Here is a 12,098-nt window from a genome sequence, read left to right on the forward strand (position 1 = left end):
TTTCGTAAATTAAATTTAATCATTATCAATTAATTTACTTTTAGTTGTATGTGTAAACTCAGCTACAATTAAATTGCTATAACGAATTTATGAATTAATGCACAACGAAAGTGATAGTCATACAGGCAACGCGTTGTAGATCATAGAAGATTTGCTTTTCATTACATATGGTACGGCTAACAGAGTGTTTAATGCAAATATATTTCAGCGAAAAGAAAAAAATTTAATATGTTTTTTTGTAATTTATTTGTTTTGTAATTAATTTTTTGTGGTTTTTAAATACTTAAATGTTTTGTTTTATTTTTCTTTCTTGTTTTGTATTATATATGAACACTTTTACGAAATATTCTCTTTCTGCTTGCTGTTATGTAGTGTGAAGTATGCCTCAATTATATATATTTTCATGCATTCGATAATTTATTTATGCATACATATTTTTGTTTATTAAATTTTCTCTGCTTCATTTCATACACAATTGCATTATTACGAAATTATATGCACGCATGTCCTACAGCCTTACTACATACATATACAGTTGGCTCAAAACCACACGTGGCCCGAAGCCGCGCCTAACAGACGCGCTAGGCAGCGTGTACTTGTGTGTGTGTGTGTGTTTGTGTGTGTGTGTGTGTGTTTGTGTGTGTGTGTGTGTTTGTGTGTGTGTGCGTGCAGCTGTTGTGAAGCGTTTAAGAGCGTTAAGAGACATGCACTAAAATTGCATTTAATTTATTTAATATAGTATTATTCACTACAAAGTTATTGTTGTTATCCTTTCTCTGCAATTTTCTGCACTTTCAGTTTTTACTGCTTCTTCTGCTGCTTGCTTACATTTTGTCTAACGCATACTAACTGCTTAATCGTTCACATTTTGCATTTGTTTCTTTGTTTTTTCACACACATTTTTTTATATTTTAATTATAAATTCTAATTTCTCAATAAAAAGGCAAATAGATTAACAAATTAATTATTTTACGTCTCTTCAAAGTTTTTACTTTAACTTTCATCTTCACATTTTAGTTTACGCACATTTTGCAATGTTTTTGTTTTTGCATTTTTTCATATTTTCTTATTTATTTATTAGTTTCTTAAAAATTAGGACAACTACAGCGGGACAAACAACAGAGGGGGAGGAGAATGTGGGGGGCGTTACAAAAACAACAATCAACAATAAACGCGTTGCTGCCTGAAACTTGCCGCCAGAGCAAGTGATATGGCCAATGCAGGAGGCGGAGTTGGAGGAGGGCGTGCGGATGTGTTTCGGCGAGTTACGCAAATAGTTTAACAAATGTGGAAAAGAGCGTTTTTAAGAAATGCCAGCGTTTTTTTTTTGTTTGTTTTAGTTTGTTTATGTATAAGTTTGTGTGGACGTGTGTATGTGTGTTTGTATGCACAACAATTCGACCAAAAATACTGGTTTTTAAATGGTGTGTGTGTGTGTGTGCACACAAGAGCAGTGGCAGTTTACATGTTTTTTAAGAGTATGACTTTCATTTTATATACTTAGTTTCCAACCACAAATTAGTTTCAGTTTCCTACGCAGCTTTTAAAGTGTTGCCAGTTTTGGTGAGAGTTTCCATGCACCGCCAGTACGGTTTTAGACATTATTTTTAACCAATCGAGTGTTTGTGTGCTTATGTGTTGTGTTGTGTGTATACTCCTCTATATGCATATATATTTCTTTACACAAATATTTATAAATATTTTTCAGCAGCTTCCACACTTTAACTGCTTTAAAAACAAAAACAAAAATTATGGTACCTCTCTTAATGCATTTTGTTTTTTGTCATCTAATTTCTTACACCAGCGTTGGGTTTGTTGGGGCATAGTTTTGTTTACTGTGTAGCTTCTAAGGTGGTGTATTTGATTTCCATTTATTTTGCTAGTGGTAGTGAATTGCGTTAATAAAGATTTCTTACTGCTTTTGCTTGCGTTATTATCAAGGATATATGTATATACATAAACACTTACTTGCATGCCACTTCTTTATTAATCTTTTTTATAATTTTGTATTAATGCTTATTTATTTTTTAGCTATCGTTTAGTTTTTGTCATATGTTTCTGTAGTTATATAATTATCTATTTATCTCTTTTCCTATACTTCCTACATATTTAAATTCTGAAAAAATTCAACTAAGTTTTTCTTGTTTATCAAATTGTTTTAGAATTCACTTAGCTAACGGATTTGCGGTCGTTAAGCGTCTCTAGAAATATATGACCGAAACTGAAAGTGCTTTCTTCAAAAACTCCAACTGTCTGCGCCGACTAACCGTCGACTAACTAACAACAGACACATCTAGATTTTCGGTCACTCTCGTCAAGCACTCACTGCTAGTCACATGACTGCGGAACGTTTTGTTGTAGCGAGTTGTTTCTCTCACTTTTTTTTGGAGTTTACTTTTGTTTTTGGGTTAATTTCCTTGCTAAGAGGCTGCTCGTCAAGAGTTTCTTACAAAAAACAACTACTATTTATTGTGTAATGTGTGGCTGGGTTTTCGTTTTACTTTTTTTGTTTGCTTTTTTATTTAAATATTTTTTTTTATTTAATTTTTTTTTTGTTTCATATTATTACCATTATTTAATTTATAATTTAACTTTACTTAATCGTTTAAATAATTATCTTTTTTATTATTAAATAATTAAAATTAAAAAAATAATTCTGCTTGTTGTTGTTGTTGTGGTGGTGGTGGTGGTGGTGATGATGGTCGCTTTATATATTCGCTGCTTGCATGCATTTCTATATTATATTTGTTGTTGCAATTGTTGCTACTTTTGCACAATTACGGCAGATCTATCAGTAACAGCATACAACATTTTCTCTAATTGTTGCTGCTGCCATCGTCGTTGTTGTTGTAGATGTTGCTTATGTTATGCTGCCATCGCGACCACTGCGCGCTCATTACTCTTCGCACTTGTTTCGTAAAATTCAAATATGATGATTTCGCATTTGCTGTTATTGTTGTTGCTATTGTTGCTGTTGTCGTAGTACATGCTATGTTTACAAATGCGTTTGCTATTATGTTGCTGTTGTTGTTGTGTATTGAACATAATGCTGCTTAATAGTACGTCTCCTGTTCCAACCAACCGCCAGGATTGCGGCGCAAGTAGAATCGACGAATTTCATCATAGATGAAAATGGCCAACATAAATGGAATGGCTGGTAACCACCAAACGAATCTGAAAGTGAAGAGAACATTTTTTTTTCAATAATTATTTCACATATTTTTCGATGTTGTTATTGTTGTTGGGTACTCACTTCAGTGGATACATGCGCAGACCCTTGTCCATGCCGGGGCAGTACGACAGGAAGGCCGCCAACACTGTCTCGAACACCAAACCGAAGTTCAATGCCCAATTTCGCATGCCCTGCTGGAAGACGGAGTTTCGTCGTGTCTTACAGATGATCAAATCCGCCCATTGTACAACAACAATTGATACGAAGAAAGCGGTGTGGCAAGTGTACTCGAGTGTCTTGCGATCGCGGTAGGTCTAAAAGTGGAAAGTTCGCAAGTTTCGTTAATAAAATTGCTTAAGAAAATATTGCACTACTATTGTGGGGTTATTAGTTTCATTCTCAATAAAATATAAATTATTAAAAATAAGAAAGATTTATTATTAAAAACGCGGATTTATTGTAAAATATCATAAAATTTATTATTAAAATATCAATACTTTAAGGTTTCCTTGATCATTGCAGCACTCACCCATTCTTGTCCGTATGAATCGGTTAAATCGTTGACAGCCTTTGAGTCCCACATCTTACGTATGCCGAACAATTTCATCGGCAAGAAACCGTTTTCAGCCATAATGACGAAGTACACGAAGAAACCGGCAGCAGCTTGGATCATACCAATTTGACCATAGGCCATCGAAATCAATCTAATTTATTTGAGATTTTAATTGCGATTGCGAAAAATAATAGATTAGTTTCATTAAATTAAATAAAATGATTTTGTTTTCAATTGTAAATGTTGAATTATTTTTGTTTTGGGGGAAAGTGGGATTTTTTGTTGGTTAGAACTAACTACGGCTTAATTTTTTTGTGAAAACAAAAGCCAACTGCTTGAGTTTAAATCTTCTTCTTATTGAAAAAGTTAACAATATTAATTTTTGATTTTTATAACTTTATTTTATAGAAAATATATAAATTTTGTAAACAAAGGCATATTATACTTTTTAATTAACAATTTTTTTTTAGCCTTTTTTGATTCATTTCTCAATGTTGTTGAATATTCATCTCAAAATTAAAGTTTATTAATTTTTATATTATTAATTTTTTCTATATTTATATTATTCTATAAAATATTTTTATTTTAGTTTTTAACTTTGCATCTGAAATTTCGAATTTTAGTTTTTAACTAAACTTTTTTTTTTATCAAATTATATGTTTTAGGTTTATAAATTATTAAAAACTTTTTTACTACCTATTACTTTTGATAATAAAAATTATAAGCCGAAATTCATCTTTTCCATTACATCAAAATTAATTTTTTTACTGTTTTTAAACTATCTTTCGAACTTATAATAACACACGATAAAAGTTAAAACCTGTCAATTTATTTGTAAAGATTAAATTTTTAAATCAAATTAATAAAATATAAGAATTATTTATGAGTCCAAAAAATTACTTAAAACAAAGCGTTTTTTTTTATAGTATTTCTCAAAAATTTAGTAATATTGAATAAAAAGTATTTTATGTAAAAACCGTTAATATATTTATACATAATTTCCAAATTGTAATGATTAATAAAAAGAACTTTAAGAATTCAGTTTTTATAGAAACCTTTTTTGTAGTTTTTTTTTCAAAAATTTAGTCATTTTGAAACAAAATTATTTTACGTAAAGATTTAGTATTTTAGATAAATTTTATATTATTTTTTTTTTTGATAAGAAAACTGAAATATTTGATTATCAAATTTCATAAAATTGTATTGAAAACCGGTTTTCAAAATTATTTATTAATATTTATAGATTAAGATTTATTACAATAGATTCAGGTAAAACATTAATAAGCAGTTTAAATATTTGCAGTATATATATTTGATACATCAAACTATTACAGTAAAGATATCAACTTTTATTCACATTTAAATCAATCATTATTTTTGTTTTAATTTCAATTTTAAGAACTCAATTTAATTTAAAAATAATACTATTTGGGGCTTTTTTTTCTTGAACAATCTATTAATTGCATAATGATAACCTTAGAAAATATAGAACTGACAATTTTAAAATGAAAATCTTAGAAAAAATATAATAACGTTGTAATTTGAAATTTTTGATACTTTCAACATAACCTCAAACAGCAGTTGGCTTACTTTTCCATATGAAACTTAGCATACTTTACTACAAAATTTATGTACAAAATATTAAAACTATATATGTACATATATAAATATATACATATATATGTGTGTACATAAATTAAGTTTTAATTTGTTAAAAACGATTTTTTTTTTAGCTGGGTTTGCGAGTGTTTATTTTACTTAGTTAATTACAAGCATGGCGGAGCGGGTTAACTTTCCATAAACTATACGTTAAGATGTGCAAAGTTAGTAAATTTTTGTTAATAATTGAATTTTTTTTTTTAATATTTATTTATACTGCTTAGTTTTTTAAAAAGGAAAATAAAAATAATTTTGAAATAAAAAAAAAATAATTAAGTGAAAAGTCGGATTTTTGTTTTCAAAATATTTTTTACAGCATTTCAACACTACGAAAAGCAATAAGTGACGGCGGCAGTATATTAAAAATTTCGCTTTAGTAGATTATAGGCGTGATGAGAACGAGCTAATTAAGCTCGCACAAGCAAAGTGCTAGTGTGTTTGTGTGACAGTATGCAAAAGTGCGTGCGAGAGGCAGTTTAGTGTAATTTCTTATGTTTTTGTTTTTTGTGAGAAAAGCAAAGCACTTTTTTGTTGTTGTTTAGTGTACTCAAAGTCAATCAAACTAAACTAAACTAAGCATAGCATAAAACCAACAACAAGTCAGATCAAACAGAAAGTTACAACTAAAATACGAGTATTAAATAAACATACATATTATATTTACATTTATTTAAATACTACTTACAAGTGTACAGGTAATAATAAATTAAAATTTACAGAAATAATAATGAAAAGGCATGCAATAGCGCACATACATACATGTATATGAATAAAAGCGAGTAAGTGGTATAAAGCATTGTAGTAACTTGTGAAAGCAATTGAAACATTTGACAGATGTCTAAACGAAAAATGAAATGATAAAAGCTTTAACGACAAGAGAATGTAGTAGATAGTATACAGAGTATAGTTAGATGGTCGTCGATAGGACTAAACTTATTCAAATAAGAGCGAAACCCATAAATAGAGAGTTTAGCGACAATACAAGAGCAGTAAATTCAATGAGAATCAACATTTTCACACAGGAAGATACACATTTATGGCTTGAAGACAAAATTTATTAAAAAAAAAAATTGTGTTAAGTTAAAATTTACTGAATTTCCAATATAGTTTTTTTCATGTTTTGTATATGATAATTGGCACAGCTTGAATATTTAAAAGCTTTTTCCAGTTTTCAAAAGTTCAATAGAATATTGGAAGCACCATTAACCAGCTCAAAAGTTGGTATTCGGTACGATTTTCAAGAATTATACGAATATATTATATTTTAGTCTTTTTCGAAGATATTATTTAATTGGGAATAAATTTTAATTTTTAGACCTTTCCTTATTTTATTTATTTTTTGCGTAAGTAATCAATATAAATATTTATCTAATATAAGTACTCATTGTTAAACAGTAAACAAAAGTACATAAAACAATACACCTCGAGTATAATAAATGTACACAAGTAGGACGAAGACAAGATGACAACCCCTTGCTTGTGCTATGCGTTTAACTAATTTAAGCCAGACCTTCTAGTTTTAAATGCAGCTTTGTAGCGGTATTTCTAAGCCGAACGAAGCACTAAGTACATATGTATGCGTTTATGTCGGTAATACATGTGCGTGACTACGCTGGTTATTAAGTTATGTTCGCAGAATAATTTGTATAAACTTTGGGTTCTATGTAGCATATATATTTATCTATATGTATGTTAATACTATGTATTCAATTACTGCTTTATTTTGCCAACTAAGTAAGCACTAATGCGTGTGAAATTCACTAATCAAAGCTAAAAAGGAAACGGCGTTAACTTTGTTGTGATCACAAACGTTTTCTGAAGTGGGCTGAGAGAATGCAAGTGTGGTTATGAAGAAGATTTTAACGAATACCGGCAATATGCGTGATATCAATGGATATCAACTGCAGTATTATTGTAGACAAACAAATTTTGCTGCAAATTATCAAATTTTATTGGAAAAAGTAACGAACTCATTCTTTTAAATATATTTATATTCAACTATCATTCTAACATTTTTTAATAATATTTTCTGCGTTTAATAAATATTTAAATTAAACTTTAAAATAATGTAATTTTTGGAATTTTTTGATTTGATTAATTTTTTTAATGATATATTTTTATTTCTCCACACTGGCATCCCAGCAGCTGTAGATTTTGCAATCAATAGCTTTGTTGTACGTACAAATTTATATGGAAGTATGTAACGACGAATTTGAGAAAATACATTAAAACAAATTTTGCGAAATGTATTGTTTGAGAATATGAAAACGTTTGTGTAAATGTATGTTGAATAAGTTTATGAATTCGATCTTAAAAGAGACTCAATCAAGTCCAACCAATTTATGCAATTCAGAGTATGGTGAAAAAACATAGAACATAGAATGTTATGTTTTGATTACGCATTCAAAAATATGAAAAATGTACTTAACTCACAATTAGAAAAAAATACATAAAGAAATTTAAGTAAACAGTTATAAAAATTTTAAAATTTCTTTAAAGAATTTATTAAATTTGGTATAAAAGTGTAAATATAAATGAAATGCGTGTGTTATGTGTCATTTGTGTGATTAACTATGGATTTTTGAGGTTGAGAACCAATGCTGTGAATTGGAGCTAATATGTTGGTATATACAGCCAGTGAGAGAGCACGGTTTGGAAAAAGTAGATGAAATGCCGTCAAGGAGACTAAGTTTCGATATGTAAAAATATCAAATCACTTTATAAAAATAAATTATGTAAATAGTGGCTCGTCTATAACTATTTAAAAATCGTGAGCGATAAAAATAAATAGTGGCTCGTCTATAACTATTTAAAAATCGTGAGCGATAAATCCATGTTCATCGAATGAACGTCTCGTAAAGATAAGTTCATCGAATGACCGTGTACGCTAAAAATATCAACAAAATATATGTCTTTGCAAATAGACGTCAATTGATGCCAAACTAGGCAGTTAAATTCCATCTGTTGATATGATACTAAGCGACATTTAAATTGGTTAATGAACATCTAAATCGAATTTAAATTCACCAATCGATATTTCAGACTCAATGAAGCCTGGTATGACAATGTATTGTAGTTGTATAGTGTGTGTGTTTATTGAAATGGTTATTTGTATGACACGAGTGTTTTTGTGGTATTTTGACTGGGTCCATGGTATATTAGGGTTGTAGGTTTGTGTACATACATTGAATTGATAACTACAACAAATATTTTAAAAAAATTCGTTCTATTAAAGCACTAATTAGCACATCATTAACAACTAAGTTTTTGTTTTGTTTTTGCTTCAATAGATTTTCATACTAATTATTGTTGGAAAAGAAACAACATACAATCAACGAAAAGTAAAACGTTTACATTGTTTTTCTTTGGTTTTTGCTGAAATTTTATGTTTTACAATATTTGATTTTCCCTTTTTATATATTTTTGCATATTTTTCCTGACCTGCGATTGACCAAGTTGTCACGATAGGGATCCCTGGGTTGACGTTTCATAATGTCGCTCTCGGCTTGCTCGTAAGCGAGTGAGATCGCTGGCACCTGATCGTCAGAAGTATTCATTTCATTTTTTTGGTGGTTTCAGAGTTTGTATTCATTGTTTTTTTGGAATTTTTGAAATTGGTTGTTGTTGTTCAACGAGTTGTGCGATGATTATTAAAAATTTGCATGTTAATTGGGCATAGAAGAAATTTACGCACGCAACACACATACGCACACACGCATACGTACGCACACACATAGAGTTTCATTACGAAAAATAAGAGAATGAAATTAAAAAATTGCGATTAAAAGTTTATATTTTCAAAGAAAATACTTTCAAAAAAGTCAAAATTAAATTATTTATCATTAATAAGAGAAAAAGACAAGGTAAGGCGCTTAACGCTATTTATTATAAGAAAACTGTAGTTAGCAAAGTTAAAGGAAAATGATAAGTTCAAAATAGTGTCGATAAACAAACGGAACGATATATTTTCAAAATAATTCGATAAAATGTAAATTTAAGTAATAGGTTGTCAACTTTGCAATGAATTTTAAGAGGTTTCAAAACTCAGTTAGACTAGCTAAGATAGTTCAAACTATATATGTATGTATGTATGTATGTATATGCTCACGAAATCGTAAGTAGACTAGTTAAATACTCATTTCAGTTATGTAAAGTAAGTAAGTACAACGCTAATAGAATAGATAGAATTTAAGTGGTACGTTATATAGTTACTAAATCACACTTTTGTTGTTTTCTTAATAGTTTTTAGTTGCATTGTTTCTGTTTTAGGTTTTTTATGTTCCAAACTTATTACTAACTCTAATTAATTGTTTTTGTTTTGCACAAATTTTCACTAACATCTGGAATGTTTTGTGGTTTAGTTCGATTTACAAGTATTTTTTGGGATTAAGTTTGCTACTTTTCTTGGTTTTTTTACTAAAATTTTCTTTATGGGAGATAGTGTCTAAAAGAGAGAGAGACAGTTAATATATTTGCAATAAGTAAACACAATGAACTCATCTAACGTCTTGTAAACTGATTAAGGATATTTTCAAATTTCCATGGTAAACACTTAATTATTCTAACCTCAATTTTCGAGTTAAAGTTTAGCTAAGCTACATTGAATACATACATATGCTTAATTACGAGTGGCAATGAATGAAAAAAGTATGGATTGGATGAATGTAAGACGGGTGATGCAGAGTAGAAATCTTTGAACTTTAATATGCGATGAAACAGTTATAAACGAACGCTAATAACGGTTAATACCGGTTTCGCTTTAACCGAAAAATAAAGCTTTAAAAAATATGCTGTAAAACTAAGAAGATTCGATGTATGTATATATTATATTTATGCAGAAAAGAGAGCTACCAGATATTACGCAAAGACATTTGAGCCATTTCAGGACTTAGCTCATTATATAATATGTTTTGAGATAAAAAATAGTGAAATAAATTTAGATTTAAACAAAATATGCAAACTTTAATGTATAAATACTTTATAGTTTTCAGACATACATATATATATAGAGTATATACTTGTAAATGCAAAAAAATAAAAATTAGAAATGTGGAAATATTAAAACTATTGGCTTGAATTGGCAGAAATATTGAATGCACAGAGCATCATTGAAATAAAACAGAGAATTAAGTAATCCAGGCGCAATTGGAGCATAAAAGGAAAGTATAATGCGCAGCTGCAAATAGTTGTTTTGAAAAAGCGCCTAAAGATATGCTTTCTTATTTGTGAGGTAGGATTTTTAAGAAGTTGCAAAGAGTAGTTTTGAAAAAGCGCCTAGAGATACATGTGCTTTCTTATTTGTGACGCGGGATTTTTAAGAAGTTTTATTCTTGTAATCTATGAATTAAGAATCACTTTTTTTCAGAAAAAATTTTGAATTCCATATGGATCTAAACTTGCGCAACATTTTACTTGTAAAAATAGTTTTCAAAGCGTTAGAAAATTTTAAGCTGAGGATTTGAAAATTAAGTGGAATACGGCAGAATATGTTGAAGTAATAATTAAATTCAAAATAAATTTATTTTGAACATGTTAAGATAAGAGTAAATATATAAAATTAGTTGTGGACAAAGAGATAAAATATTGAGTTTTAAATGCGCCTAATAGTATATAGGCTATAAGAAGTAATTTCTTAGCGATGTATGAATAGTTTCTTGACGATGTTTCCAATGCAAAAGCTTATTCAACTTAGTTTGGAAGAAAATAAGCTGAACTGAAAGCAGTGAAAGAAAGAAAGGAAGGAGTTCGAAAAGTCAAAAAAAGATATATGAAAACATATATATATCGGGCTTTTCAACAGGCATGCTATGATTTCTAAATGTCGTTTCGGCCATTTTCAATATGTCATGATCTTTAATTTATTTTTATTGTATTCAGTAATGTTTACAATTTCATCGTGGAAAGATATACGCGAAAAAAAGGTTTACAAATTATTAAATTTTATTATCAAAATAATCGTTCTCCAATTGCAACTTTTCCTGCGCTTTTGCCATTTTATGACCATCTGAATGGTTTGGTAAATAAACAAAACTGTCGATTCAGGTGCGAAGAAAATCCACAAATTATTCATGAACAACCATTACATTCACTTAAATTGACAGTTTGTGTGATTTTTGTTCTGGTGGAATCTTCGGTCTGTACTTCTTAAGAAATGCATCTCGTGACATCGTTACTGTCAATAGAGAGCGATATAGATCAGTGATAACCAACTTTTAATGGCCGCAACAAGACGGAGCTACGTGCCACACAGCACGTGCAAACACCGAATTATTGCGAGAAAAGTTTGGAGATTCGATAATTTCAATAAATTGTAACATTGAATGGCCCGTGCAAACACCGAATTATTGCGAGAAAAGTTTGGAGATTCGATAATTTCAATAAATTGTAACATTGAATGGCCCCCAAGTTGTTGTAATTTAACACCATTAGAGTCATTGTTCTTTAGCAATAAACCAGACTCCCTTCAAGCTTTAGAAGTCAATATTGAACGTGCTATTCATAACATACGACTTGATTTAATGGAAAAAATACTCGAAAATTGGGTTCAACGAATTCGAGTTGCTGCAAAAGAAGTTGTGGATGCCATTTGAATAATGTTATATTCAGAACATAATTGTATGGATTGTACTTCACAGTAAATTAAAAACATTTGAATTTCCTTACCAATTATTGTTTTTTTTTTTTTTGAAAGAAATCACATTACTCTTATTGGAA

At 29.3% G+C, this 12,098-nt stretch overlaps 1 protein-coding gene across 7 annotated transcripts in view; it reads right to left on the reverse strand.

Moving 5' to 3' along the window:
• Window positions 1-2,465: 2,465 nt before the first annotated feature.
• The window catches only part of Atpalpha (sodium/potassium-transporting ATPase subunit alpha), a 73,213-nt gene continuing 63,580 nt past the window's right edge, over window positions 2,466-12,098 (reverse strand). For 6 of the 7 annotated variants that reach the window (XM_036358599.2, XM_036358593.2, XM_036358595.2 and 3 more), the window contains 3 exons: window positions 3,702-3,876; window positions 3,254-3,486; window positions 2,466-3,174 (listed from right to left, as the gene is read on the reverse strand). In XM_036358599.2, coding sequence (XP_036214492.1) covers window positions 3,054-3,174; window positions 3,254-3,486; window positions 3,702-3,876 — 529 coding nt within the window. In that variant the 3' untranslated portion in view covers window positions 2,466-3,053. Of the gene's footprint in view, window positions 3,175-3,253; window positions 3,487-3,701; window positions 3,877-8,825; window positions 8,921-12,098 lie in introns of all 7 variants that reach the window. The other variant, XM_036358594.2, reaches the window with a different exon arrangement.

Source organism: Bactrocera oleae, chromosome 2, assembly GCF_042242935.1.
Source record: "Bactrocera oleae isolate idBacOlea1 chromosome 2, idBacOlea1, whole genome shotgun sequence".
In the NCBI taxonomy this organism is placed as follows: domain Eukaryota; kingdom Metazoa; phylum Arthropoda; class Insecta; order Diptera; family Tephritidae; genus Bactrocera; species Bactrocera oleae.